The 26,784-nt window shown below is 50.5% G+C and overlaps 9 protein-coding genes across 9 annotated transcripts; 4 read left to right on the top strand and 5 right to left on the bottom strand.

Annotated features, from left to right (window-relative positions):
• Positions 1 to 469: 469 nt before the first annotated feature.
• BO85DRAFT_490059 (O-acetyltransferase) lies at positions 470 to 1,948 on the top strand (the record flags this gene model as incomplete). Its single annotated transcript, XM_025663639.1, has 1 exon — positions 470 to 1,948. One exon carries the CDS (start codon positions 470 to 472, stop codon positions 1,946 to 1,948), a length of 1,479 nt encoding a protein of 492 aa, XP_025513429.1.
• Positions 1,949 to 2,445: 497 nt separating this feature from the next.
• On the bottom strand, positions 2,446 to 5,024 carry BO85DRAFT_376502 (beta-d-glucoside glucohydrolase D; the record flags this gene model as incomplete). The annotated part of the gene is made up of 4 exons (XM_025656226.1): positions 2,446 to 2,936; positions 3,003 to 4,365; positions 4,436 to 4,869; positions 4,931 to 5,024. 4 exons carry the CDS (start codon positions 5,022 to 5,024, stop codon positions 2,446 to 2,448), a joined length of 2,382 nt encoding a protein of 793 aa, XP_025513428.1.
• A 3,786-nt stretch (positions 5,025 to 8,810) lies between these two features.
• On the top strand, positions 8,811 to 9,280 carry BO85DRAFT_73065 (RNA-DNA hybrid ribonuclease). Its single transcript, XM_025665621.1, has one exon. The coding sequence runs from the start codon at positions 8,922 to 8,924 to the stop codon at positions 9,237 to 9,239; it is 318 nt and encodes a 105-aa protein (XP_025513427.1). The 5' UTR covers positions 8,811 to 8,921; the 3' UTR covers positions 9,240 to 9,280.
• BO85DRAFT_73100 (uncharacterized protein) lies at positions 9,270 to 9,764 on the bottom strand. Its single transcript, XM_025665622.1, has one exon. The coding sequence runs from the start codon at positions 9,677 to 9,679 to the stop codon at positions 9,323 to 9,325; it is 357 nt and encodes a 118-aa protein (XP_025513426.1). The 5' UTR covers positions 9,680 to 9,764; the 3' UTR covers positions 9,270 to 9,322.
• Positions 9,765 to 10,139: 375 nt separating this feature from the next.
• Positions 10,140 to 12,975, top strand: BO85DRAFT_425131 (putative Na/H antiporter). Its single transcript, XM_025658069.1, has 5 exons — positions 10,140 to 10,735; positions 10,835 to 11,508; positions 11,559 to 11,641; positions 11,692 to 12,100; positions 12,154 to 12,975. The coding sequence occupies exons 1-5, from the start codon at positions 10,618 to 10,620 to the stop codon at positions 12,553 to 12,555; spliced, it is 1,686 nt and encodes a 561-aa protein (XP_025513425.1). The 5' UTR covers positions 10,140 to 10,617; the 3' UTR covers positions 12,556 to 12,975.
• Positions 12,976 to 12,999: 24 nt separating this feature from the next.
• BO85DRAFT_72971 (uncharacterized protein) lies at positions 13,000 to 13,531 on the bottom strand. Its single transcript, XM_025665620.1, has one exon. The coding sequence runs from the start codon at positions 13,372 to 13,374 to the stop codon at positions 13,105 to 13,107; it is 270 nt and encodes an 89-aa protein (XP_025513424.1). The 5' UTR covers positions 13,375 to 13,531; the 3' UTR covers positions 13,000 to 13,104.
• A 736-nt stretch (positions 13,532 to 14,267) lies between these two features.
• Positions 14,268 to 17,091, bottom strand: BO85DRAFT_440340 (mRNA-binding ubiquitin-specific protease UBP3; the record flags this gene model as incomplete). The annotated part of the gene is made up of 5 exons (XM_025658761.1): positions 14,268 to 15,326; positions 15,395 to 15,557; positions 15,639 to 15,745; positions 15,802 to 16,539; positions 16,594 to 17,091. The coding sequence occupies 5 exons, from the start codon at positions 17,089 to 17,091 to the stop codon at positions 14,268 to 14,270; spliced, it is 2,565 nt and encodes an 854-aa protein (XP_025513423.1).
• Positions 17,092 to 17,898: 807 nt separating this feature from the next.
• Positions 17,899 to 20,853, bottom strand: BO85DRAFT_401501 (RING-type E3 ubiquitin transferase MAG2). Its single transcript, XM_025657162.1, has 2 exons — positions 20,414 to 20,853; positions 17,899 to 20,089 (listed from the first exon to the last, which is right to left on the bottom strand). Exons 1-2 carry the CDS (start codon positions 20,681 to 20,683, stop codon positions 18,164 to 18,166), a joined length of 2,196 nt encoding a protein of 731 aa, XP_025513422.1. The 5' UTR covers positions 20,684 to 20,853; the 3' UTR covers positions 17,899 to 18,163.
• A 705-nt stretch (positions 20,854 to 21,558) lies between these two features.
• BO85DRAFT_470337 (uncharacterized protein) lies at positions 21,559 to 25,894 on the top strand. Its single transcript, XM_025662391.1, has 10 exons — positions 21,559 to 21,719; positions 21,917 to 22,942; positions 22,996 to 23,327; positions 23,389 to 23,606; positions 24,429 to 24,450; positions 24,577 to 24,660; positions 24,750 to 24,901; positions 24,988 to 25,239; positions 25,352 to 25,463; positions 25,538 to 25,894. Exons 1-10 carry the CDS (start codon positions 21,682 to 21,684, stop codon positions 25,690 to 25,692), a joined length of 2,391 nt encoding a protein of 796 aa, XP_025513421.1. The 5' UTR covers positions 21,559 to 21,681; the 3' UTR covers positions 25,693 to 25,894.
• Positions 25,895 to 26,784: the final 890 nt, after the last annotated feature.

Here is a 26,784-nt window from a genome sequence, read left to right as displayed (position 1 = left end):
AATCAGAACTATACATTCGCTGAGTCTGGAACATGGTCAAACGTGTCAATTCAAAAGATCATGTCAATTCCTCAATAGAGCATTTCCCGACACGAAACCTTACCATACTCCACCTCTACCATGCGTGCTTCTGTCTACTGTGGGATACGCTTCCAGACGTACAACCTATCATCAACTGGCTATCTACGAGCCACATCCATAAAACGGACAGTGGGCGGAATATGACAATCATTATCTACACGCTATGGCCTCCTCTAACCCTGAAGAAACCTGTTCATACATGTAGACGAAACCTGGCTATAGGATTAATTGAAAGCTTAAGATGCCATCATCTGCGCGTAAGTTTAATTGAGTTTTTAACTTCAGACGAATAGGTTCTCGAGTTTATATACTCCACAGCGTTATTATATATAGGATCTTAAGGAACCATCCCTTCATAAAACTCGGCATGATTCTTCGACATACAAGAATGACCGCCAGAACTCACACTCCGTCGTTCCAGCCTTATACCCTCACGCCTCTGGACCACCTGCTCCCTCCTCATCATGTGTTCGCTTATATGTCTTTTCGACCTGAACAGCCGTCTGAAGCAGTTGATGCGATAGATTCCGGCCTATCAAACTTGGTATCCCAGTGGCCATTCTTGGCTGGCAATGTTGCGATGGTGCAGAAGGAGAAAAGAAGAAACGTCAGAGAGTTGCAGCCACCGACAACATCGGACCTCCTTCAATGTCCCCTGTTACATGTCAAACACCATCAACACACCATTTCAGATGCTTTAGCCTCGCCAGTCATCGATCATGAAATGCTAAACGTTCCGAAGACACTCTCGAATTCCAACCCCATACCTGCTGTGCGGTTTCAGGCCAATGTCATGCAAGATGGACTCATTTTATGCCTCGCCTGGCATCATCAAGTAATGGATTCGCTAGGCGTCACCATAATTTTGCACGCTCTAGCTCGGTCTTGCTCTGAACGGGATCAAAAGAGTGCCACTCCCAGACGTCTTCCGATGGACCACGATAAAGAAGAGCAGGCAAGGAGGAGGATAAACCAAGCTGCCAACACCAGCAACCCCGACCTCAAGGATGCATACTGTGAGACTAGTTATGAGGAAATACGTGGACGACAGCCCGACTCAATCATCTGTCGTCGTTATACTATGCATACAGACAGAGTCAACTACCTCAAAAACTCGTGCAACAATCTTGCCCATGAGCTTGCCAAGGGTCATTCAACGTCACAGAAAATCTCACAAAGTGAAAGCCAGTACAAACTTGAAAGCATCTCAAGTGACGATCTGGTAACTGCTCTAGCATGGCTCTCTGTATCCCGCGCTCGTCGTCGAGTTGCTTCCAAGCATTCGTCAAGATTACCGCGCGTATCCTCTTTGTCCAGAAATATAGAGGTTCGCTCAATACTCCAACCTCCTCTTCCAAGAAGCTACCTGGGGAATAGCCTCGTGCTAGCGAAAACCCAGTGCGAGTGGAAAGATATCCCTACTCCACAGGAAGCCCCTCCCGTAACCCGAAAGCAAATGGACAAAGAAACAATCAACGCATTGCTCAAACTAGCCCTGATGTCTCGAGCCAAATGCAAGTCGATTCAAGACGAGCAAATTCGCGGTCTCATAGGCCGTGTGGAAGAGTGCGATGATTTCTCGTCAGTTTCTGGTGCCCCTGCCGAGGTTATAATGTCCAGTCTTCGAAAAACTGACATATATGCCTCGGACTGGGGTAAGAAACTGGGGCCACTGTTGGACTTTGATACCATTGACGGTCGAACCGATGGGTTGACTCTAATTCTACCCGATAGAAATCCCGCTAGGAGAGGAGAGAGCAATTGGGAAGTCCGCGTGAACCTACCCGTAGAAGTTATGGAAGAGTTTGGGAAAGATGAGCTGTTACTTTGGGTCACGGAGGCAGAAAAGCCAGGAGCGAGGCTGTAGGCTTACAGGCATTGAGCTTTTATCTACACTTATATACTACTCCAGGTTACAATGTGTTCAATGAAGTAACTGTTGCACCCTCAAGTTCCAAATTGATATGATTTGACGTGCAGTAGGTTCATGATGAAGCTTGTTGCTGAGCGTGAGAAATTCAGATATGAATACACTAAAGCAGTATGAAGGACTGTCCTTGCGAGTGGTCGGTTTAGGATCATTAAATGTCAGGAACAATGAAGCAGAACGGCTACTACTGAATAGTATCCTACTATAAGCTTCAGAGATAGAAAAAAAACATTTCGTGACTCCCTCTACGCACGTTTCCTGGACCCTGTAGATTATTTGCTAGGAAAAGATCCGATTATTGATCAACTAGTAAGGATGTAAAAGTAATGAACAGGAATGGAACAGCCGCTATATACATCACTTAGAACAATATATCCGCTACTATTCATCGAGAAGAGACAAAAGGTTCCCGCCCTCATAGTTCTAGTTTACATCTAAGACGAAGTCTGAACAGCAAAAGTACCATTCAGCTTCAGGTCACGCGAGCTTGCACCCACATAGACCTTGTAGTCACCCGAGGCAACAAGCCACTGCTGGGCACGGACATCCCAGTAGGAGATGTCACGGCGGCGCAGCTTGAAGGTCACCTCGCTCTGCTTGCCGGAGGCGATCTCGACGCGCTCAAAGCCACGGAGCTGGCGAACGGGTTGCTGCGCAGCAGTGGGGAATCCGAGGTAGAGCTGGGGGACTTCGGCGCCGTCGAGCGAGCCGGTGTTGGCGACCTTGACGGAGACGCTTCCCACGATATCCCAGAGGTCGCTGTGTCCTCCGACGGTTTGTTCGCCGGTGGGGTACTTGGATAGGGTGGAGGGCTTTTCGATGCTCAGGTCGGAGTAGGAGAAGGTGGTGTAGGAGAGACCGTGGCCGAAGGGGTATCTGGGGGTGATGTTGTAGGCGTCGAAGTAGCGGTAGTCGAGGTAGACGCCTATGAGGATTCAGTTTTAAGTACATGCGAGGATGTAGAGAAGAGTGGTATGTTAAGGCTGCTTACCTTCGGTGAAGTCACACTGCGCTGTGTAGCAGATCTTGACGTTGTAGTCACTTTCGTTCTTGGCGATGGTGTGGATGAGGCGGCCAGAGGGGTTCACGTCTCCGTAGAGGACGTCGACAATGGAGTTACCAGACTCCTGGCCCAAGAGGGATCCGTAGAGAACTGCAGTAACGTTGTCATGTTCGATCCACTGGTCCATCAGGCGCGGGCCGACGGTGTTGATGATGACGATTGTGTTGTTGCAGTTATCGGCAACGGTGTTGACCATGGTGTCTTGGTCGTCATTGTAGAGTTCAGTGCGATCAGCGCCTTCTCCGGACAGAGCATTCAGGAAGACGAGACAGGCATCGGAGTTGGTGGCATAGTTGGTAAACGAGGGGTCCACAGCAGTGCTGTCAGTCCCCTCTGTGATCAAGCCGGAAGTGCTAGAAGAGGTATAGGTATCGTTGAGCACCCACCGCATCATGGTTCCATCCTCAATGATTCTGTTAGTTAGTGCAACGTAAGGTGGCACTAAGTAAGGCAGGGATGCTTGAGCAGAACCGGTGCCGGTGGCCAAGTGACCCTGGTACGTCGGTCCCGAACCCTCGATGTCCATGGCCGTATTGGGTCCTCCCAACACAGGACCAGCGTGGGCACCGAAAACGCTCATCACACGAGGCTTCTTCAATGGCAGAGCGTTCTTGTTCTTCAGCAGGGCCATTGACTTGGCTCCATTTTCCCGGATCAGCTTGGAGTGGTTGCGTCTCACATCCACGTACGCATCTTCACTTTGTTCCTCGGGTTGGAGCCCGTTGTCCAGGTTCACATAGTAGTAACCCATCAGATTGCGGATGGCCATATCGTCCAAGCGAGCCTCACTCAGAGAGCCATTGGACAACAGAGTCTCCATGGTAGACGTGCTCCAGATACTACTGGAACCGTAATCCTCACCGCCGAGAGCAGACTCCAAAGCACTGCTCTGGCCATTAGTATCAGGCCATACCAATCCCGGGAAGCCAAGCTCAGTCTTCAAATGCTTCATCAACAGATCGGAGTTCTGACAGCTTAGTGTGCCATTAACCTTCGTCATGGCACACATCACAGCACCCAGACCATGTTTGACTGCGTCATAGAAAGGCCAAAGATACGCCTCGTGCAGAGTCTTGTCATCGGCATTGGAAGAGTATGGTGCCGAGCCGCTATCCGACTCAGAACTGGAACTGGCAGCACGACGGCCCATTGATCCTGTAGGCTTCGCGCCCATGGATGAAGTATTCGACGAGCCGGGCCCCATTCCTCCAGAAGGCATACCGCCGCCGCCAGGACCACCACCGCCGCCGCCGCCAGTCCGATTTGTTTCCTGTTCGTAGAGAAGGAAGTGCTGTGCAGTAGTGCAACTTGGGTCAGTCAAAGAACAGCAGTATCCTAGGGGGGCAACATCTACTACTTACCTTAGCACCTGGGATAACGCCAGCGTCGATGTAGGCTTTTGTTGTTAACCCAGTGGCTAGGCCATTAAGATAAGGGTCGGGGCCAAAACCCTCAACATTCCGACCACCCCAGGGCGTACGTCCCAATGGCTGAGAAGTCGGGCCAGCGACAACTTGGATTCCCTTGTTGTAGAACTCAGAACCGACAGCTTTGCCCTGTGCGTAGATGGCGTCGCGGTCCCAGGTCATAGCAAGTGCTGAAGACAAGCTGAAAGCGGATACATAGTAGAAGTTCTGGAGACCCATGTCACCGTCAAGGAAAGTAAGGCCACTAAAGCTGCCATTAGTGGAGTTGACACTGCTGCCCGTGATCAAAGCCAGCTTCTGATCAGTGGTCAGGCCTGCGACGAAGGAAGAGGCCTTCTGGTAGGCGGAGTCCCAGTCTCCCAGGGCCACTGTATACGACTTTAGCGGACCGACTCAGCGAAAGCGTGCAGATGAGTGTCCAGTACTTACCACCGTCTGACTTCAACAGCCCCTGGCTGGAGTTCGAAGACGCACCAGTCAAGCCCAGAAGGGCCGCGGCCACGATGAAGGAGAGGACTTTCATGTTACTGAGGAACCATATAAAGAGGGACAAAAGGAAAGAATAAGGAGTGACGAAATAAACAGCAAGTTATTGCTAGAGAAAGCGAGTGAGGTTATGTGAGAACAAACGATCCAGATTTCTAGATCAAGGTGGGCATTTATCGTACCATTTATCCTCTGCTATTAGACTTAGAGCATCCTCATTGTGAGACCTGCGCCGACCCCTTGTGAGGAATGATGTACGGCACGAGTCGTATCATCCTCGGTTTACTGGTCAGTGGACTTGATAGATCCACGCATCTTACGTATGGCTACCTTAATGACCGCGAGCTTTCCTAGATAGCGTGCCTGTCCTGAATATACGGCTTCCGGGATGCCAAGTCGGAAATCCCGACGTCTTTGGTGTTTGGCTCGTGAAACCGCCGGCGTCCCGTATGACGCGATAAGTTCGACCCTTTCGGGGGTGATTGGCGACAGTCTAACCCCAGGCAACGCGTCATCTTGCCCTCTGCTGGGTTTGCCGACATGCCTTCGGGGAATGTGCGCTAATTGGTCCCGGCGGTTCGCCTGAGAGACATCACTGTACAAAGGTGAACATTAGTCACAAATCTTGCCATGTATGCACCGGTCCTTCTTTGGGAGACACAAGCTTCTGGTTAATCGGCAGGATAGAGGATCAGGCTCGGGTACTTCTTCCCTCTTAGTAGGAAACAATGATAAGGCCCAGGGAAAGCCAACAGGTGCCGGCGGAGGGCAAATTGCTTGTGCTCTTGAAAACCTTTGAGGGTTCACGTCAGCCCTGATGGATCCTTTCCTTGACTGGTCCCTTTCTCAGGCGATAAGTCATGGGCAGAGTAAGTAAATAGCCATCGAACTGAATTAGAGATGCTAAGCCTTCGAGGACATGCACTAGGGCTGAGGTGGTGGGTCTCGCGTTGAAGGAAGTGTGGGAACTGAAAAATGGCCGGGATTTGCTCTGATAACAGTAATGCTGGTGAATCCAACCCGGAACTACTCCGAGAATGAACATTAACCATATGCACCTTTTCTCAGAGGAACATTTCTCCTAGTAGATTAGGCCTAGATCCAACGAGGGGCTTCTAAGCTCGAAACAAGTATTAAGTGGCGTAGTTTCAAACAGGCGGAGTCCGTTTGTTAAGTCTGGCATTGTGGGTGCGAAGAAGCCTCGTAACGCGAACTCATTGCTTAGTTTAGTTCCCTGGTGTTCTTCTTCCGAAGTCTTGCCGAGGTAGTCATTTGGGCATGGCAGATATTCTGTCAGGTTGTACGAAACAATCATGGGGTCTCATATAGCCTTTCCTTGCTTGGTCAACTCAATTTGGCCAAAGACGGTGAATTAGGGAGGAAGATGAGGGAGAGGATTGAGACCAGATCAAGAAACAGATCATGTGTTTCTCCCTGGTGGGTTTGATCGAAATGCAAACTCCAGGGGCTGCTCTCAGCGTCAGCTTTTGACACATCCAGATGCGCTATAATCTAAGTCGGACCACTACAACTATTTGTCGATAACAAATACAAAAATCCTACGAAATCAGTCGTATTCCATGAATCCTGTGTTTAACCTCCACCGATAATAGAATCTCCATATGGTTATCGCGATCCATGGCCGAATTTCCAATACTCTGGATTGCCGAAGTAGCCAGCCAGGGTACTCACCCCCACTGGACCCAACTCCCCACAGGGGCAATTCGTGGCTGGGTGACGTGGACAGGATTAGCTTGCTGTACACATTGTTGCAGTAGTTTATCTGCTTCCACTAGGTGCTGGAGACGTATAATTTAGGGAGACAACATTTATGGGAGCAATCACGCAGTCAAAATCCTTCATTTCTCATTGATATTGTATGTCAATTGCTACCACTGTGAAATTGGTCTTACGATGCTTATTCTTCACGATGCTGATGTCGCCTTCATTGCAGAAGATGGGTTTGTAGAGCAACCAAGGAGCTGTTTCACTCCGGCAATAATTGCAGGCATGACGCCTTGGACAATGTCTGGCAAGAAGAGCAACCACCGTCAAATCAGATTCTTGACATTGCCATTCACTAGCTACTACTTAAATTAATGGTACTCGGGCAATGCGGAAGTTTATTCTGGCCCTTTATGTTAAGAAGCCCGTGACCGTACATATCGGTCACATCCTGAAGCGAAGGCTGTTGTTGTCCAGTAAACGTTTGCACAAACAGTCTTGAACCTCTTCACTACCAATTGAACGCATGACTAGTAAGTATTAAAGCCCCGAAAAAAAAAACTACAACAGAATTCAAATGGGTGCTTCATGTTTTCTAGCTACTAAGTTCAGATTGAGAGTTTGCTTTCAGTACGGTTGTATATTTAATAGTGATTAGTAGGTACAATATAAGTACTGGGCCTACAACTCAATTCAATGCTCACAGTAACGTTTGCTCTAGTACTACTTCAGATCATGCTACTTACCTCAAACCGTGAGTACTATATCAATCAGAGTGTACTTATTGGAAATCCCATGACTTCTGAGTGACTAGGGTACATCCATAGTGTCTGGCCAACCGATCTACTCACCAATCACGTGATGAGAGAGCCAGCAACAGGAGGAAGAGACCACAGTTCAATCAGGCAATCCGCTACCACTAGAACAAGGTAGGAAAAGGTCCTCTGACATCTGTTCATGCATCTTCAACATCGTCTGGGAAAGACTCCAGACTGATCAGCGATTTCTAACCAATGCGTCCATCCGAATGCCTAAATCCCTGTTGGGTCCACAATCCGACCCAGGCCTGTCCCTGTTGAACCATCGATGATTAACAATTCTGACAATATTCAAGTTACTTCTAGACTTGAGAATGATTGAGCGCCATCAGAGAAAGTGAGCCTGTCATTGAGGTCAGCTGGGACACCATTGAGAGGCGCATCGGATCCAGCCGCATAATGGTCGGGGATTTGCTTGATGATGGGGGTTGACCACACCCCCCCCCTCTCTCTGACCTCTCTCCCCCCCCCCCCCTCCCCGCTTGTCCACCAAAACTTTAGACCCGCGTTTGTCTGAACTCCTTTCTCAACAACGTCGCCCATATTTCAATCCTGTAAATCATAAGTGATAGGGTCAAGTCAGAGAGCAGCGGATTGTTCCCATCACGCGTCTCACTTGGGTTTGCCTGACAGCTTCGAAGTTGGGACCTAGGTGTTCCATTTCGAGCTGCAGGTTGAGATCTCTGGCCCCTGGATCGGGTTCACTTGATCCGCGCGACAGGATTCTCTCGAAGAGGTTCTGTTCGAATTACCCTTCTCAGCCTTCCTCGTTCCTAAAAGCCTTCCTCTCGACCGCGCCGGATTACGGGGACGACGTCATGAACGACACCACGACCACGCCTTCTCCCACTCCGGGTCCCGCCACGAAAGCATCTCCGACTTTGAAATCCCCCTCAGTAGCGGCCGGAACGAAACGCAAGCGCGCATCCGCAGCGAAATACTATGCCGTGAAGGCTGGCTATCAGCCCGGTGTTTACTATGAATGGCGCGATTGTTTGACCCAGGTTACCGGGTACAAGGGAGCTGTCTGTAAGTGACTCGCGGATAGTCCGCGTTCAGTTGCCTGAAACTGACTTGTTCTTTCAGTCCAGGCCTTCCCTTCGTACGAAGAAGCAAATGCTTTCCTCACTGGGACCCGTGCGCCCGCTGCGCGCGGCGGTACCCCCCTAGATTCTGAACCCACGAGATTTTACGGTGTTCAGCGCGGTCGAATACCCGGTGTTTATACGGACTGGGCAAAAGCACAGGAGCAGATCAAAGGTTTTCCCAAGCCGCGTTACAAGAAATTCTCGACCAGGGAGGAGGCAGAGGAGTTTGCAAGGGAAGGCCAAGGATCCGGCGCTACGTTCGGAAAGACCCCGGAATCGCAGAAGCTCGCCGGTGCACCGGGGATGATGAACGGGGTCCCTGCAGATGCGCAGGGTATACCTTTTGAGGCGGGCACTGGTCCTCTGCCGACCGGAGCGGAGGATGGGTTTGACCCCAATGTATTGTTGGATCCCAAAACAGGAAAAGTGGTCTATAAATCACAGGACCAGAAGGCCGCGACCAAGGTGAAATCTACTGGTCCGCCGGGGATGCTGCGCATCTACACGGACGGTAGCTCCTTGAAAAATGGCAAAGCGCTTGCCTCAGCGGGCGTTGGGGTTTACTTTGGACCTGGCGATTCCCGGTTTGTCCTCCCTGACGCTCGTCGTCTTTATCCCTGAGAGGGTCTACCTTTGGCTAATACTGACGCCTGTTCTCCCAGCAGAAATGTTTCCGAGCCCCTTAAAGGTAGTCGCCAGACCAATCAGCGTGCCGAGCTGACGGCCATCCTCCGGGCGCTTGACATAGCTCCACGACATCGGGACGTGACCATCTTCACAGATAGCCAATACGCGATCAACTGTGTGACGGTGTGGTTTACAAAGTGGCGGCGCAACAACTGGATGACCGCTGGCAACAAGCCGGTGGACAACAAGGATCTAGTTGAATCTATTCTCTCGAAGATCGAAGAACGCAATGAGCTGAAGGTGAAGACCTTGTTCGAATGGGTCAAGGGACATAGCTCCCACCCTGGGAATGAGGCCGCCGATCGTCTGGCGGTGAGTGGTGCTCGACGAGGAGTTTCGGAGAAGGCTGCAGCATTGGAAGCAGTCAGGGACATTCCGGACGAGGCTTTTGAGGAGGAGGATGACGACGACTTCTGAGCTACCAATCGCGAGGTATCCTCGTAGATGCTCCCGGAGACAGATCAATGATGGCGATGGGTATTGTTTGTCGACGTACTGAGTAGGACTGTTGTGATGCGATCCGTGGACTTCTATCATGTCGGTCTCAAGAAATGACGTGTTCTCCCCCGGGCGGGAGAGAAAGTTGACCTAGAACTGCAGCATGAATTGATGCCTTACTTGGCACGAACCGGACCAGCTGTAGGTGATATGACCTGTATGACGGGCAGCTGAAAGTAAGAGTCGGTTGTAGAGTTGTAGGACATAAAAATACCACGAGGGTGTGCCTTTCCCGAAAGCGGCACGGGCCATTAGCAAACCAAAATGGAACTGACTGGGATCCCCGGAACTTTTTCTCCTCTCCCCGATTAGCTTTTCTTCCTCTTCCTTCCCACTCCCCACGTACCGCTGCATCCTCGCATCGCTTCTGGCGTAAAGTCGCTCATATCCAGTCTGATCGTCGCTGGAGGTCATTCGTCGCGTCTGTGCTTGCCTGCGTCTGCTTGCCTCGTGTCTGGTCTCTCGTATCGCCCGTTTTTACTTCCTCCCACCCCCCGAAGTTTATCGGGCTGGAAACTCGTGCTCTCGACGACGACGTTCGTCTTGTTAAAGATCCAGCTGTTGGAGGAATTTCACATTCTTCCGATGCCAGGAGAGCTTGCCATCAAAGATATCTATACTATTATGATTGAATAACACGTGCTTGTGACTTTGTTTGAATACTTCTATTCTCCCCACATTTTACCTTCTTTTACCCCGCGCTCCAGCTTAATAGCGAGTTGTAAACCTTCAAGATTCCGGCATCCTTGCTTGGGATCAAGCCATAATCAGCAATAGACGTTGTGCGCTGCACCTGGGGGAGCGCAACTGCAAGATGCCTACCCTATCGTTGATCAACTTCAACATCGTCTGTGCGACGCTGGGAGGATTTATATCCGTCTTCGGACTGGTGTCCTACCTCTTCAAGGAGAGGTTCTATCTCTCTGAAGCATGTCCGTCCTGCCTTTCTAACCTTCCACCCGATACTACCGATCTCTCCTCGGCTATGCGTGTCGTCGCTGATTAGACGGTGGATGACTGACGTTGTACAGTGATTTCATTGCTAGCTGGAGTGATCTTCTCCCCTCATGCAGCCAACTTCATAAGACCCCAAGAGTATGCACTTGGTTCCGAGCAGAACCTAGAAGAGATCACCCTGTACTTCACCCGTCTCGTTCTCGGGGTCCAGCTAGTCCTTGCCGGGGTCCAGCTCCCCAAACGATACCTGCAGATAGAATGGAAGAGCCTGTCGCTCCTTTTGGGCCCTGGGATGGCTGCCATGTGGATGTGTAGCAGCCTGGTCATTTGGGCGATGGTACCGAACTTTCCCTTTCTCCATGCCCTTGTCGTGGGTGCGTGCATCACTCCTACCGACCCCGTCCTGTCCAATTCCATTGTAAAGGGGAAATTTGCCGACAAGAATGTGCCTCGGCCCTTGCAGCGCATTATTGTGGCCGAGTCAGGTGCCAATGATGGTCTCGGCTATCCTTTTCTCTATTTTGGATTGTATCTTCTCAAGTACATTGGAATGGGTGGCGAGGGGTACAGTGGAGGCGCTGGGAAAGCTATAGGCCTGTGGTTCTATGAAACTTGGGTCTATACTGTGATCCTGAGTGTTGTCTACGGGATCGTAGTTGGGTGGCTGTCCCGTAAGCTGCTTCACTGGGCAGAGGAGAAGCATTACGTTGATCGGGAGAGCTTTCTTGTGTTCGCTATCGCTCTTTCTGTAAGTTCAATTCTGCCTAGGCCATCACACGTTACTAATATCGAATGCAGTTATTTATCATTGGTACATGTGGGTTGATAGGGACCGATGACCTCCTGGCCTGCTTTGTTGCCGGCAATGTGTTTACACAAGAGTAAGATTTTATACATCCATTCGCATTGATTCGGCTACTAACGAAGGTAGTGATTGGTTTCGCCTGGAAACCATGGATGACTCCTTGCAGCCAACCATCGATATGTTGCTGAATTTGGCGGTCTTCATGTGGTTCGGTGCTGTCTGCCCATGGTCATCGTTCCTGAACAACAGCGTGATTCCCTTATATCGCTTGATATTCTTGGGAATCCTAATCCTGCTAGTTCGACGAATGCCTATCATTTTCGCCATGCACAAGCTCATCCACCAAATCGAGCACTTCTACCAGGCAGCATTTGTTGGGTTCTTCGGACCTATCGGAGTCGGAGCTGTCTTCTACCTGTCGGTCAGCCGGGAATTTCTGAATCAAATCACCGTCGATGGTCAAGTCCGCGAAGACGCCGCGGAGGTGTCCGAGGCCGTGAACGTCGTAGTTTGGTTTCTGGTCATTTGCAGCATCGTAAGTTCACACATACCACAAACCTTATAAAACCTTCTGACTCCCCTCTGCAGATCGTCCATGGCCTCTGTATCCCCCTAGCAAAAGCCGGCTACCATCTCCCCCGGACAATTTCCCAAGCCTTGAGCACCAGCACCATTGCTGAACCCGACCCCGTACCGATTGCCAATGTGCAGCATACGCACAGCACTGCGACACGCGGCGTAGGTCCCACGAATAACCGGAACCGGAAGCGCGGTCAAGCAGGACGGGAACCGCCCGACCCGGCCGTCTTCCAGATCGGTCGGTCTGTTATTCGGACCACCTCTTCGCAGGAGCAAGTCCAGGTCGGAGCAGCAACTGCGGATGAACCTGCTCGACCTGTTAACCTGATTGTTCGGGAGAATGAGCAGGATAGTCCACAGGAGAGCAGTAACAGTAACAGTCCGACTCCGGCAGTCGAACAGCATGTTTAGTCTGCTTGGAGATGTATCTGGGCAGGATTCGGAGACGAATCCTTGCTGTTGCGAGCTGGAGCTGAGGCTGGAGCTGCATGGAGATCTTTTGTGATTGGTCTCTACTCACAGAATGATGCTTGTGTTGTATATATGGTGACGATGCAGCTGAATGGCTGCACATATAGATGATGAACGTTAGAGTTGAGGGAGATCTGTGTGGCTGAGAATGTGTGGATGGATGGGTGGATTGTTGAGTGTATAGAGATGAATGGGGTGGTGTATAGATGGGATGATAATATGTGGGAGTGAGAGACGTGATGCTGTATAAAGAGACGTTCTACCTACTAGTCAGCATCTAGTGACAGGGATCCATTGTAACTTGGTTCACTACATAGACTAGTTACTAGTAGTTAGCTGAATATATACAAATGCTTCATGACATGCTTGATACCTACTACTACTAGTTGATGTAAAGGAAGCCCATGATCTTATGAATATAAATACTATTGCCTAAACATGCTTTTTTATCAAGTCGTGCCTGAAATAGATCAACAAATAAATAAATATTCATCCCACCCTAAACCATGCCTTGATTTTGATGACCACCCTATTTTGCAATCCGCCGTATCTCGTCATTAATATGATAGTGAGAGTATAGGAAAAAAAAAATATGTGTGATTTGTGTTGAAACGAAAGGTTGTGTGTGTGTGTGTGTGTGTGTGTGTGTGTGTGTGTGTGTGATATGGTGCAAAGAGGAAACAAGAAGAAAAGAAAAAAGACATAGAATAACCAGCCATAATGGGCGGATCTGCTGCACCAGAACTGGCCCAAAATCATCTGGGAGTCAAAGAAAATCAACAGTAGTTCCCATCATTTTGACCTGAACTCAACTCCATCATAAGGCGTTGTTGTATCATGCTCATCACCATCCTCCGGACTCCTCATCTCTCCAACTTCGTTCAAATAAAGCATGCACGCCAACCGCCGACCAAAAATTCCACAACCCTTCTTTTTTCTGGATAGACATGTCTATTGGGGGAGAAAAGGAAAATCATGCAGTCGTTATAAACCCGTCCACGCCACATCAAGAAAAAACCCATCTGCATCAGCGAGGCAAACCAAGGGGCTATGCGAGGAAACTAGGGGTATATATCAGAGCGACATCTCACCAGATACAGCACCGCGAACACACAAGATCATAAGCGAGATAGATGGATAAGCTACAGGGAAAATGTCATCAGGAACACGGAAGGGAACGGGAAAATAATGACAAGTAAAAGCAAAGCACACAGCAATGGTCTGGAAAATGCCCACCATTGGTGTAGATTTGAACGCGAGCAAATAAGACGGGGTCCTTGCGCGACGGAAGTTGTCCGGATAGTCGGAAAGAAGGGCCCAACAACTCCCCGAATATCCGTTCCACTTCCGCAGCAGCGACCCTTGATGGTCGGTGAAAACACGGACCTCTAATGAACCGCCGGGTCGATGTCATGTTGTATGCGCAGTCGACAGACAAAAATTGAGTCAGTGTATATGGTTGATACGTGTTTGGGTAGGCGCCAGTACACATTAGGCATGCCACCAGGCAGCATTGGAATGCTGTGACCTCTCCCTAAATAAGGAGAGGACGGGAGGATGTAAAGAAGCAAATTGCGCTTGTTGGTTTTCTCTTTCGTCTCGATAGTTCACCGGTCGCTCCTGGAGATTGATTCTCTCCAGAAAATGCCAAATCAATCGATGCGTTGGTAGAATAGCAGGTAAGCCACCTTGTTATCTCGGGATCCATACCGTCCAAGAGGAGTGCGGACACCGGAAGACGGTGCTGAAGCTGCACCTGAGGTTGACTTCTTGCTTGAATGGCCGCTGGCGCCGTTGACCTGGCTCCAGCCTCTTTCGTTATCGGACTGCTCCAAGTCGTCTTGGTCAATATGATCAAAGATGTTGGCATTCGGTCCGTCACGCTTGTGTTGCTCGAGCGCCGCCGCAAGAACCTTGGGGTCTTCCTCGCCCCCAGCCTGCGCAACATCCTCACTCCGAACCCGACGAATAAGAGTGTCGTCCAAACGGATCCATTCACGTCCGTCTTGACGACGGACGTCGACGGTGTAGTGGCCGCCACTGGCGTTCTTGCCGTGATGGTAGATGACGCCGACGAGGCGATACTTAGGCAGGCCACCCTGCGCCATCATGATATTGCGCTTGTTGGGCGGGAAGACCTCGCGAGGAATCTCCAGGTCGAGCGGGTATCCAACCTTTTTCCAGATCTTCTGGGTGCCTCTGGTCACACTGTCGTACTGGAACCGTTTCAGGTGAAGGATAAGAACTGGCGGCATAGTTTCAATGAAGATCTGTTTGGTCGCTGTAACATTGGGACCGCGGGAAGAATTGAAGTCCCCTTGAATGCTTTCCGGCTTAGTGAGTCCTTTGAGAGCATCAACAATATTGTTGATCTCAGGAGCTCCAATGTCAAGCTGAAGTGGCTGGTAGGGCTCGAGGGTCACAGAAGTCTTGTTACCAGGCACCCTGAACTCTGACCGGATCTTTCCACCGAAGATCTTCGTAATGGGCGATTCCAAAGCAATATGGCCAGATGAGCGCGTAACAGCAGCCTTCTGCTTGTGACCGACCTCCAACCAGCCATCGCCGGACTCTTCATTTGCAACCTCTGCCTCGGGGTTCGCAGAGGCCGAGGTAGTTGCAGGGGCATCTTTGGCGGCACGATTGCACTCTTCGTGCATTTCTTCCAAAAGGAAGCCCAAGAACTCTTGAGCATCTTGCTGGTGGCCTCTCTGTATTGAGAAAACATTTACGTATTAGCTGGCATGGACCCATGAATTAGGGAATGAAACAGACTTACCCGCATGTCCCTAAAGCGTGGCAATTGCCTGATAACCTCGTAAACAAATTCCGGAACAAAGGCTTCGCCGTAATCCTCGAGCTCGTTTGGTTTCAGCCTGAGCTTCAGCTGTTCCTCAGTGTGTGCAGCATCAATGATGCGGAACTCTCTCATGAACATGATCCTTTAAGTGGTTAGCAAGGCTGACGAATAACGACAAGAAGAACACCGAGGAACTAAGAATGGAGAAAATCAGGTTACTCACAATGCGTCGATCATCGGAAAGTCGCTGTTGAAACTGTGGGACGCCCTCCGTCCAATATGATCCAGAAATTGGTAGAACGGCACGCAGGAAACCAAGATTTGAAGCACCTGGAGGAAAGTCATCAGCTAGTAGCACTTCGTGCTGGCAACTTGGATAAACATACAGAATTCATGTAGCACATGTTGCCGGTATTCACGAGTCCTCTGGGTTGGAGAAAGGCAACTTTATCGCTATACTGTGACACATCGTCTCCTAGTGTCGTCAAGACATCGGCCAGAGACTCGCTCTTGGGCTTGATAACGCCATTTGACACAGCAGGCGACGCGTTGGGAGCACTCGCTCCTTTAGCGAGTGCTTTTGACCGGACCAAATCCGCCCACGACTTTGGCGCTGCAGGGGCAGGCGAGGCCTGCTTAACAGGTTCCTCCGTCTTATTCTGGGACAACTCCTGAGTGTCCTCATTTGTCTTCTCCTGAGCTGTGCCACTGACCGACTTGGGGGTTTCCGACGAGCGAGTCGACTCATCCTTGGTAGCCTGACGAGGAGTACTAGGCGCCGGAACGACTGGGACCACGGGGACTACTGGGATCGTCGGTTTGGCTCCCTTGGACTGCGACTGAGGACGCAGAGGGAGGTTCTGCGCAACTGAAGATGGAGTTGTGGGTTGTGTCGAATTCGCAACTGATGGCGCGGCGGACAAGGTTGGTGTTTGGGGTTCCGATGGCGACTGTTCCGGCTCCAGTCTTTGAACTTCGGTTTGTCTCTCAGGCTGGTCAGCCCGGTGCGGGTCCTTGGTAGGAAGCTCGACGGACACAGATGACGTAGGGAGAAGACGGCTTTTCCTACGTCTGCCCGGGATCCGAGCAGGGAAAGGGTGGTCGGGAACGGAAAGCCAAGGTAGCTGGTGATTTATGTTAGGCGAAGTACTGAGTGCGTGCCAGTCTATACCACTTACCGGTGGGCGGAAAGGCTCCCTAGGCTCGGGAGAAACCTTTGCAGGAGCAGGAGCGGGGGACGATGACACAACGGAGCTCGGCGCTGGGTGCACAGGAACAGTGGCGGGAGACTGTGCCTGAGTCGTAATGGGCAAAGGTGGAAGTCCGACAGGCGGAGACATGGTGCTTTGTAAAGGAGTGGAGGTCCTCGGCTGCATGGGAAGAGACACGGGAGGAATATGGGCCGGCGCCATTATGGGCTGAGAGGGCGGATAGGCAGAAACATACATCGGTCCGTAAGGGTGTTGGTATGGGCGTGGAGGGAGCTGCATGGCAGGATAAGGTGGGTACCATTGAGGGTATTGCTGGGGCGAGTATGCGGCCGGGGGAGGGTGGCCGTTCATATGGGGATGGTACCCCATGTAGGCAGGAGGGGATCGCATGTTGGGAGGAGCTGCAGTGTAAGGAACATCTTGCTGTCGACGAGGAGTAGGCATGGGTGGCTGCCCATGGGGCATTGCGGGCATATGATGGTTCATCATGTCCAGGCAGTCGTAGAGTCGCCTTGACTATTCAGCCACGCGTTGCCTCAATGGGAGCCATACGAGGTCAAGAAGCGAAAGGAAGCAGGACTGGGGGGCGAGCACCCGTCTAAGCAGCCATCCTAACGCCCCGGGCGGGACACTGGAAGCTAAGATAAGGTAATTGTAGACCGAAGCTTGGCGCCTATTTGTGCTCGAAGGATCAGCGTGGTGTACGACGCAAGTTGGACGTTGCGCAAAAGATCGGGGAAGGGTTGGTTGGGCGAGACGTGGTACGAACCTTGTGCAGAACGCGGGGTCAAGCTATAAGGATATGTGGATGAAAGATGAGGCCGGAGAGATAATAAAGCAGGCTAGTAAGACAAGGAAGGGAGGTGGTGAAGAAAGAGGTAAAAGGCCGGACAGCACAATCGGGGGGAAGTGGGTGGATTGCTGGAGCTGAGATGGATGATGTTTTTTTGGCGGACGGCACGTGCCTGAGGCTCCGCTGCGGCAGGATCGCCGGCCCTGGAGATTCACCAACAAACCCAACAGAGCCTCACCAGTTGTTACGTTCTTTCTTGAATCAGGTATACTTACTCTTGGAATAATGGTAATAACAGGCAAGCTTGTAGTAGTCTACTATGGATTGGGTCATGATCAAAGTTCTCATATTTCTTAGATCTCTCTCCGATCAGTATTCTCTTGAGACTGTGTTGTCCTGATTAGGAAAGAGAGCTAGGTTACTAGCACCTTCCATCTGGAAAGACGCGCCGTGACTCCGAATGAGCCCAACAGAAAAGCTTCATCTATCTAGCTGTTTATCATTTTTATCTAATTATTGTAATTGGTACACATATGTGGCCATCAAAATTCATAAAAACACGTTCGACTCCTGACCCATGCTCTTCCCAGAATGTATCTGCAAACAACCCCCCACATATGATTATAACATAATATTCGTGATATAGTTGATAAAAATCCACAGAGTACCGTATAGAAAAGATTGTAAACGATGAAGTAGATCACCAGGAGCTGGTGGACGAAAACGCACAGGTAGTCGCACCTTCTATGCCCCTCTTTGGATATTGGTCGACATAAGTGTAATTTTCTTGTTCTTTTTCTTTTTCCCGCCGGAGGAAGAGGCTACAGTGTTCGCCTCAGCAGCCGATTGAGCCATGAGCTCCCTTTCTTGCTGGGCCCACAGCTCCTCTTCCCAGCCCTGCAGCCAACCATCGGCAGGGGCTTGTGAGCTCGATGGAGCCGAAAGTGTCGGAGCGGCCACGGTTCCCCACACCGTACGAGATCCGGGGGGACTCGAGGAGGGAGGAGGCGAGGCAGAGGAAGAACCTATATCAAAGCCAGAAGGCTCACCAGCAGAGCCCGATAACGGCTGAAAGTCGCGGTCGGAGAAGGGAGGTTCATCGATGGGGCCAATGCTAGGCCTCTTCCGGCGCGCCGCTGCCCAGCGCTTTTCGTCCTCTTCTTTCTCCGCTCGAATGCGATCCTTCTCTTCTCGCACCTCTTTCTCCTTGTTGCGCTTCCGCCTCTTTTCAGTTTCGGACTTGAAAGTCTCTAGCACCTCCGGTACAACTACATCTCTCCAGTCACACTCGAGGAAATTCACCTCACAACCTTGCGGCAAGTGGCTGAGATACTTGACTCGTTTGCGTAGCTCGTCATCCACAATATGGCCGCTTGAAATACGCTCAACCCGGGGAAGAATGGTGGCTGGGAATGAAGAGTAATCACCAAATGCAGCTTTCAGGATGCGGATGTCCAAGGGCGAAAGGTAGAATTGTGGTAGAGCTTGGTAGAAAAAGAACGCATGGTCAGATGTAGTAGGACCTCGCTTCGAGGGCATGTTATTCCGGCCGTGTCCAGGATCCTTCTTTTTCTTTTTCGGGGTAGAAGTTGCGTTCAAGTCAACCTGGCCCAAAGCTTCAGATGTGCGATCCACATCATTGGACGTCTCCGGAGTGGAGGCCGAACCAGGCCCAGTATCTGACGCGGGAATGGATTCCGCGGACGAACTTTGGCCTGACTTAATTGCATGCTGCGATGCATACATGGCAGCAACTTCCTCTGGTGGCGAGTGTGCAGCGACGGGTTCCTTTGTCTCCTGGTTTGGGACGGGCTGTCGCACAATCTCAGGCGGATTCCCTATACCTTCTACCTTGGATTTGGCATCTGCAATCGCTGCAACCGCCTTCCGTGTCCAAGTAGTATCATCCCCGAATAGAAGCTCATCCTCAAGCTCCTGCCTGCGGAGCTCATCAATCTCAATGTCGTACTGTTCTTTCATATAATCTTCACCTCCTTTCATTATGCGCGCGTAGTCAGCCACTTCCGCAGCATGATACCACGGGACATCCTCATCTGGCGCAATCCCCTCAGCTCCATCCCGTGGCAGTGCTAAAGTGCTTCCAGGCTCTCTTTTCACTAGCCGTAGTACGACATCACCCCCCTCAAATGGGAGGTCCCCTTCTTGGCCACGAAACCATCGCACAGGCCGAGTTTCGGAGATGTACACAGAGTCCCAACAAATGGGGCACTTTTTCCAACGTGGCTTCTTCTCAGGAACCGGTTTTTCTTCGTCACTCGAATGCATGTAGCGAATCAAACAAGGAAGGCAGAATATATGACCACAACGAGCCATTCGTGGCGCTACCGGCGTGGACAAACAGATGGGGCAACTAGCTGACTGCGTCTGCTCCGATACCAAGACCTGCATAACTGAGTCCCAGTCTAAATGGACATCAGCATTGGCCGCTTGTGCATGGTAGTTGCGATTCGGCGTCACGATAAAGCGATAGTTGGCATGAACGTAGCGAGATTTGTCCATGGCATGGTAGCCAGAACCTGGACCCCAAGACGTATAGCGGCGAGTATTACGGGGTGGAGGATGGTACTGAGGACGAGGGGGAAGGGAGAAGTTCATCAGATGAGTGATGGACGTCTGTCCCTTGCGACTGGTCGTGGATCTCATGATGGCCTGCGGAGAGGGATGAGTCAGTGGATGAGGCTAGCAAAAGACATAACTCAAGTCATAGTGAGTGACTGCGGCCACAATTGTCGCACTTCTGCTACAACCCCCGAATTATCTTGCATGCGTAGGCCCCTCCTTAAGCATCTTATGTAAGCCCTTTGCGTATGCGATGTCTAGGGAATCCCAAGGAAAATTCCCAAAGCTCTTCACATAAGGATCCACAAAGAGCATCAGGTAGGGCTAATACAAGGGAGGGAAATATGGCAGTATGATGTGGCTGGAGTGAGGTTGGTGTAGCTGTAGCCGCTCCCTAGACTTCGAGATACGTACCGATTCGCTATAATCCTCATCATCCAGCAATCGAGGACGCCGCTGTCGTTTATGTTGACTCCTGAGAGCCTGATTGTGCCTAGGAGAGCCTGAGTTCCTAGCCTGAGATGTCAAGCCAGCTCCAAAGCTGCCAGAACCTCCCGGGCGCCGCTGAGACCGCGGAGAGCCGCTATCGAATGACGATGGAGTAAATGTCGCAGAGGCTGGCTGACTCGGAATGTTCACCGCTTTCATAGATGTGGTAGGAATCTGACTAGGATTGCCCGACATTATTCACTCTGCCTTCTAAGGTAAAGGCGTGAAAGTACCTTCGTATGGCGGGGGCGAAAAAAGCAGTTATGAAGGAAAATGCGGAGATATGACTAGAGTTGCGGTACAGCCTCCGACTGAGGCAGGCGGGGGATTGTTTCTTAGCAAGGTAAAGTCGAACAATGAAAGTTTAAAAAGAAGGGCTACAGAAGCCCCGAGGGCAGCACCAGGAAAGGAGAAGCACCAGAACCCTGAAGCTTCCCCTACCGTAAAAAGTAGTAGGGGCAGAACGGAAGAGGAGAGGCAGATTGAGGGAGGGGCGAGTATGTCATGCCTTGGCGGCCGACCGGAGCCTCAGGCACGTGCTGTACGGCAGGCGATTAAGGCACGGGTTTCGTTAGCAGAAAAAGTGTACCCACTACTTCTGCCAAAGCACACGCATCCTCCTCATATACCACAACATACTGATGTTTGTACAAACATTGCTGGATTCATCTCAAAGAATGCCCGTGACTATCTGTGGGGCTATATGCATGACAGTTCAACGACGTGGAATGCTTTCGTAATATGCTAAATATCGAATGGCTTGCTGTTCCTGTCTGTTTTGGTTGGTAAAATATGGTTGAAGCCAGCGAGCCATGACCCTTCTGTATGACCTGATAGTACTAGTAGTTATTGATCGATTAAATTAATCCGTTCGTCTGATGATAGTCCGTGCTTTATGTCGGACCCTTTGCCCCTTTCATTATTGTGGGATTGTACAAGCCTTCCGCGGGTAGTATTATTGTTGGTTGCAGTAATAAGCTCCAGGGACGATGATCCTGCCGCAGCGGGCAACGCACCCACTCCCTTTTAGTGCATCCCCAACCTGAATGTTGTTGTTGTTCTTGCGACCGCCTAAAGATTCTCCCTCATCTCCCTAACCCTTCTCCTCGCGTCAATTGCGCCCATTCTTCCCTACACTTATACTCAATCAATTATAGAACCCTTGGCCTGAGGCCTCTTATGGTCAGCACACAATGACCGTCACTCGATCCCAAACGGGGAAGACCCCAAAGTAAGTCAATTTAACTGCGCAAGGGAGTGAGAGTTGCTTGGGAGAGAACAAGAAGGCACGATGAACCAGGGACCGAGTGAGGAACCCCAGTCGTGAATTACCTTATCTTCGGTCTACCCCTCTTGCGCTTCGCATGCGAGCCTTTCATTCTGCTTGTTGTAATTGTTTTTGGCTGACCGGTCGATCAATTCCTCTAGGAAAATGGAGCGACCCGGCTTCATCGAGACACCTGGCCGCCGAGTAACCCGCAGCGCCAGCGCCAGACTGTCAGAGGAACCTTCCGACTCAACAGCTGAAGGATCGAAGTCGACAACCCGGAGACGCACTTCTGTCAAGATCAAGACTGAACCTGTGGAGGAAGAGTCAAAGCCATTCGCGACCAATGGTCATGCCGAGAATTCTGGTGTCAAGAAGGCTCGGATTGTGGATGGTTGGGAAGAGGGGAAGGACCCCAAAGTCGACTACAGCGGCCACTTTGAATTTGGAGGCTCGTTCGGTGTAGCGTCCATGATGATCGGATTCCCGCTACTGATGTACTACATGTGGATTGGTGCCACCTACTACGATGGCAAGTTTCCTCGCCCCGCCGATGGGCAGAGTATGACGGACTTCTTTGCGCATCTGGGACACCTTGTATACGAAGGTGCTTTCCCATCTCTCAAGGCTTGGACGATTTATTGGGTGTTCTTCATTTTCGAGGGAATCTGCTACCTGTATCTTCCCGGTATCACTGTGATGGGTCGTCCTCTGCCACACTTGGGAGGCAAGCAGCTGCCCTACTACTGCTCTGCTGTTTGGTCCTTCTACACCACCATTGTGCTGGCCTCTCTGCTTCATGTTACTGGTATCTTTAAGCTGTACACGATCATTGACGAGTTCGGCCCTCTTATGAGCGTCGCTATCCTTTCCGGGTTCCTTGTTGCTTTCGTGGCCTACTTTTCGGCATTGGCACGCGGGGCGCAACATCGCATGACCGGGTACCATGTCTACGACTTCTTCATGGGTGCCGAGCTCAACCCCAGAATGTTTGGGATCTTGGACTTTAAGATGTTCTTTGAAGTTCGCCTTCCCTGGTACATTCTGCTCTTCGTTACCTTGGGTGCCGCGGCCAGACAGTATGAGGTCTATGGCTACGTCTCTGGAGAAGTTGGCTTCCTTCTCATGGCGCACTTCTTGTACGCGAATGCCTGCTCTAAGGGTGAAGAGTGCATTGTGTCAACTTGGTAAGTACTTCCCGAAACTTGCGACAGTGTGTCACAGTCTGATTTGTTTGCAGGGATATGTACTACGAAAAATGGGGTTTCATGCTGATCTTCTGGAACCTCGCTGGTGTTCCTCTGAGCTACTGTCACTGCACAATCTACCTGGCCAACCACGACCCGGCCACGTACCACTGGAACCGCTACTTCCTCACATTCCTCTACATTGCCTACCTCTTTGTGTACTGGGTGTGGGATACGACCAACAGCCAGAAGAACCGTTACCGCCAACAGGAGCGTGGAACGATGGTGTTCCGCAGCACCTTCCCTCAGCTGCCTTGGCAGACGCTGAAGAACCCCAAGACCATTACGGCTGAGGATGGCTCGAAGATCCTCGTCGACGGCTGGTGTAAGTGCTGCTCATATCTTACCTTTCATGTCATACATTGCGCTAAACTCGTATACTACAGATGGCAAGGCACGCAAGATCCACTACACCTGTGACCTGTACTTTGCCCTTAACTGGGGTCTCATCACTGGGTTCAGCAGCCCCTTTCCTTGGTTCTATCCTTTGTTCTTTGCCTGCATGATCACCCACCGTGCGATGCGCGATATCGAGCGTTGCCGGAACAAGTACGGCGAGGCCTGGAGGGAGTACGAGAGACAGGTTCCTTACCTGTTCATCCCGGTAAGTGCACTGCCGAGTGTTGATAATGCAGACCGACAGCTGACTTTAACGGCTAGTATGTTTTCTAAGCGTCTCGATGCGCCAGCCCACTCCTCGCAGCGCAACCTGGGAGTTTCACATCCCTTGGTCTAAGGTGCAGGTAGGGCCTTACCATTTACAAGCTTCATTGCTTTTGACCGATTTTACCATATCTTGTTGTAATCTCTTTATTGCTCGATCCATGCGCTCGAGTCGTGGCTCGACTACGTTGCAGTACATGCATTATGTCTTGATTTTAGTTCTGCATGAGGATAATTCCTCGAGTATCGCATTTCATCCTACCCTGTTAGATTATGAACATTCTATGTACATTATTAGATTGTGCTTCTTGTTTTCTTCTCCATTCGTCTCCGTTCAACTTTCTTTTCACTCATCATGTATTCCCGAACCTAGTTGCGACCAATAGGTAGCAAGCATCTCACTGTATTCTAATTAATACCAGGCAGATACCAATTATATGGTCAAACTGCAGCTCCAACCAAATACAATTTATCACCCTACCACAACTTACTCATATAATGGTGGCTTTCCACATTGTCATCCCAATGCCTTCCTCAACTTCAAATCACATGACTACCCCTCCATCTTCGGGAATCTTATCGCAACAACAACTGAGCCCCGCCATAACGCTCTATTCAGTATAAAACACTTCAATTGACGATTTGTTGCTTGTCGTGAGCTTCTTCAGATATTGAATAACTTTGTACTACGTCTTATCTACGACAATCGCCATCTTGATCCACCATGTTGATCCAGGAATCTTTCCACGATGTGCCGACCAAGGCGGACGGCAGTGGAACTATGCGTATGTTACCCAGAAGTAGTTCGAGTTTGAGATTTACCTATAATCCACCAGTAGCTGCGGCTACATTTGACGATGTCTACTAATCTTTCCACGAATTGAACATTGCTGACTTGGTTCCCCATTCAGGCATTTACGTGTTCCACCCTACTATTCCCGGATATCCTAAGGCGCGGTTCCCCGGTGTAGTTGTCTTTAGTGAAATCTACCAAGGTAAATCGCAAGCTCGATCTCACAAATCAATTCCAGGAGGATTCCCTGTGGTGAGAAGGTATCATTATTGATCACACCTATACATGTAGTAACCGGCCCTGTCGCGCGATTTGCTCGCCAAATCGCCGGACAGGGATACATCTGTGCGGCACCCTCGAGTTATCATGAATTCACAGGTCCTGAGCCGTTGAAGTATGATGCCGAGGATACGGATAAGGGCAACCAGTGGAAGATTAGCAAGGTGAGTAAATCTCCCGTCGACTTTATTTGTTTACTGGTTGGGTTGTGAAACATGGACAAGGCCATGCTGAGGGATTTTTATTATAGAAAATCGCAGCTTACGATGAAGACGCCTCATTGTGCGTCGACTATCTTCTGTCACTCCCCACGTGCAATGGCCGTGTAGGTGCGACGGGTATGTGCCTTGGTGGACATCTGGCGTATCGCTGCGCGTTGGACAGCCGCGTGAAAGCGGCGGTGTGCTACTTCGCCACGGACATCCATAGTAAGACGTTGGGGCTGGGGAAGAACGATGATAGTTTGGCCCGGGCGGGGGATATCAAGGGCGAGATGCTCATGGTGAGATAGGACCCCCCCCCCCTCTGCCCTTTCATTATTTCAAGTCCGCTTCGCGTGCGCGAGGGAATGAAAAGGAGTGCTAACGAGAAGGATTGTTCGTGTGTTGTCGCAGATTTTTGGAAAGAACGATACCCATGTTCCGCCCGAGGGAAGGGATTTGATCCGCAAGACCCTTCATGACAAGGGAGTCTTGTTTAGCTTTTACGAAGTGGCTTGGGCTCAACGTAGGTTCTTCATTTTAACCTGTTTAGGAAAGGGGGGAAGTAGAAGGGTGTGGTCGCTGACAAGGGTTCAATAGATGCCTTTATTCGCGATGAGCTCAGCAAGGGACGGTATGACCCTGCTATTACCAAGGTGTGCTTTGAAATGTTGCTGGAGTTGTTCGGGCGGACGCTGAAGCTGGATCTGGGAGAGCATGATGGGAAGGAGTTGAAGATTGAAGACGTGTGCTAGACCAGAGGATGGGATCTGCGGACTCTGTTGCAGTGGGTGGATGATGGTATCAATAGGCAACGACGATATATCGGGAAACTAAATCGGTGTGACGACTTCATCATCTGCCCACCATTTTGGCATGGACGGCATTCTCCGTCCTGCAGATTGTTCCATCTACTAGTTTTACAAGGGCAATGTTGCTCTCCAAATCTCCCTTTAGACGATTGCTTTGTAGTATGATCAATTGGCTATACCACCACAGGTAAGGTATGGATGCAAGGGTGCCGAGCAGACAGATACAAGACAGAGATCCTGGCTGATGACCCTTCCGAGGGCGCACCACAGTGGCTGTGAGTCCCACTAGGATGAGTGAGATTGGGCGAGATATGCTACGTAGCTACTTATTTTGTAAAGCGGGACATGCATCTTACTACAAGAGAACGCGACATTATGCAGCATTAGATAGTTTTCCGGGAAGCATAAGTAAGAATGTATACAGGATAGATGTTGTTGAACCATGTCTGACCGACAGGGAGTGTATGGATGTTGTGTGTGGCTGGGGAGGTCCTGCAGGCGTCATTCGGCGAAGGAACCGCGCGGGTAAGACACATCATAGGAAGGATGGAAGACCTAAGAAGATCGCAGCGGCATTTCACATCCGGATTTTCATGCAAGATCGATCAAGCTCCAAGGAAAATGTTGCCTGTCAACTGCTATTCTTAGCCCCAGTACGTAAGTAGTATGTAGTGACTAGCGACTTCTTTTTTTGCCATGATTCATGACTGGGACTAAGACGCGGGTTGAGAGCGGAACCAGAATAGAAAAGAAAAATGGAGAAAAAAATTTCAGGAAAAGCCCGAGCCATGGAAGGCGAAAAGGGAGAACACGATCCATGGTACTGGAGTGTAAGTTTCTGGATATGTTTTCCACAGGGGATCAAAACTCTGATGAAGTTCCAGTACAGGGGTTGTTGTTGTTAGTATAGACTGTGTCTCTGTTCAGTGTTCACACAGTCTTGACCAGCCGCATGAAGTAATTCCCGCTTTCCAGCCTATCTGGTTCCTGGATCTGCTGCGCTTCAGCTGCAGGGTTTGGTTTATGACGGACAAT

The sequence above is a fragment of the Aspergillus piperis genome (assembly GCF_003184755.1).
Source record: "Aspergillus piperis CBS 112811 unplaced genomic scaffold BO85scaffold_15, whole genome shotgun sequence".
NCBI classification, from domain to species: Eukaryota; Fungi; Ascomycota; class Eurotiomycetes; order Eurotiales; family Aspergillaceae; genus Aspergillus; species Aspergillus piperis.
The sequence above is the reverse complement of the archived record's forward strand: the minus strand, read 5'-3'. Positions and strand labels throughout refer to the sequence as shown.

Coding starts and splice junctions, on each gene's coding strand:
- BO85DRAFT_73065 (XM_025665621.1), top strand. CDS start 8,922: ATGATGAACGGGGTCCCTGCAGATGCGCAGGGTATACCTTTTGAGGCG.
- BO85DRAFT_73100 (XM_025665622.1), bottom strand. CDS start 9,679: ATGTCCCTGACTGCTTCCAATGCTGCAGCCTTCTCCGAAACTCCTCGT.
- BO85DRAFT_425131 (XM_025658069.1), top strand. CDS start 10,618: ATGCCTACCCTATCGTTGATCAACTTCAACATCGTCTGTGCGACGCTG. Junction 10,736..10,834: donor GTTCTATCTCTCTGAAGCAT/GTCCGTCCTGCC, acceptor GACGTTGTACAG/TGATTTCATTGCTAGCTGGA. Junction 11,642..11,691: donor GGCAATGTGTTTACACAAGA/GTAAGATTTTAT, acceptor TAACGAAGGTAG/TGATTGGTTTCGCCTGGAAA.
- BO85DRAFT_72971 (XM_025665620.1), bottom strand. CDS start 13,374: ATGATTTTGGGCCAGTTCTGGTGCAGCAGATCCGCCCATTATGGCTGG.
- BO85DRAFT_401501 (XM_025657162.1), bottom strand. CDS start 20,683: ATGTCGGGCAATCCTAGTCAGATTCCTACCACATCTATGAAAGCGGTG. Junction 20,090..20,413: donor ATGAGGATTATAGCGAATCG/GTACGTATCTCG, acceptor CCCTCTCCGCAG/GCCATCATGAGATCCACGAC.
- BO85DRAFT_470337 (XM_025662391.1), top strand. CDS start 21,682: ATGACCGTCACTCGATCCCAAACGGGGAAGACCCCAAA. Junction 23,607..24,428: donor TTCCTTACCTGTTCATCCCG/GTAAGTGCACTG, acceptor GTGCCGACCAAG/GCGGACGGCAGTGGAACTAT. Junction 24,902..24,987: donor ACCAGTGGAAGATTAGCAAG/GTGAGTAAATCT, acceptor TTTTTATTATAG/AAAATCGCAGCTTACGATGA.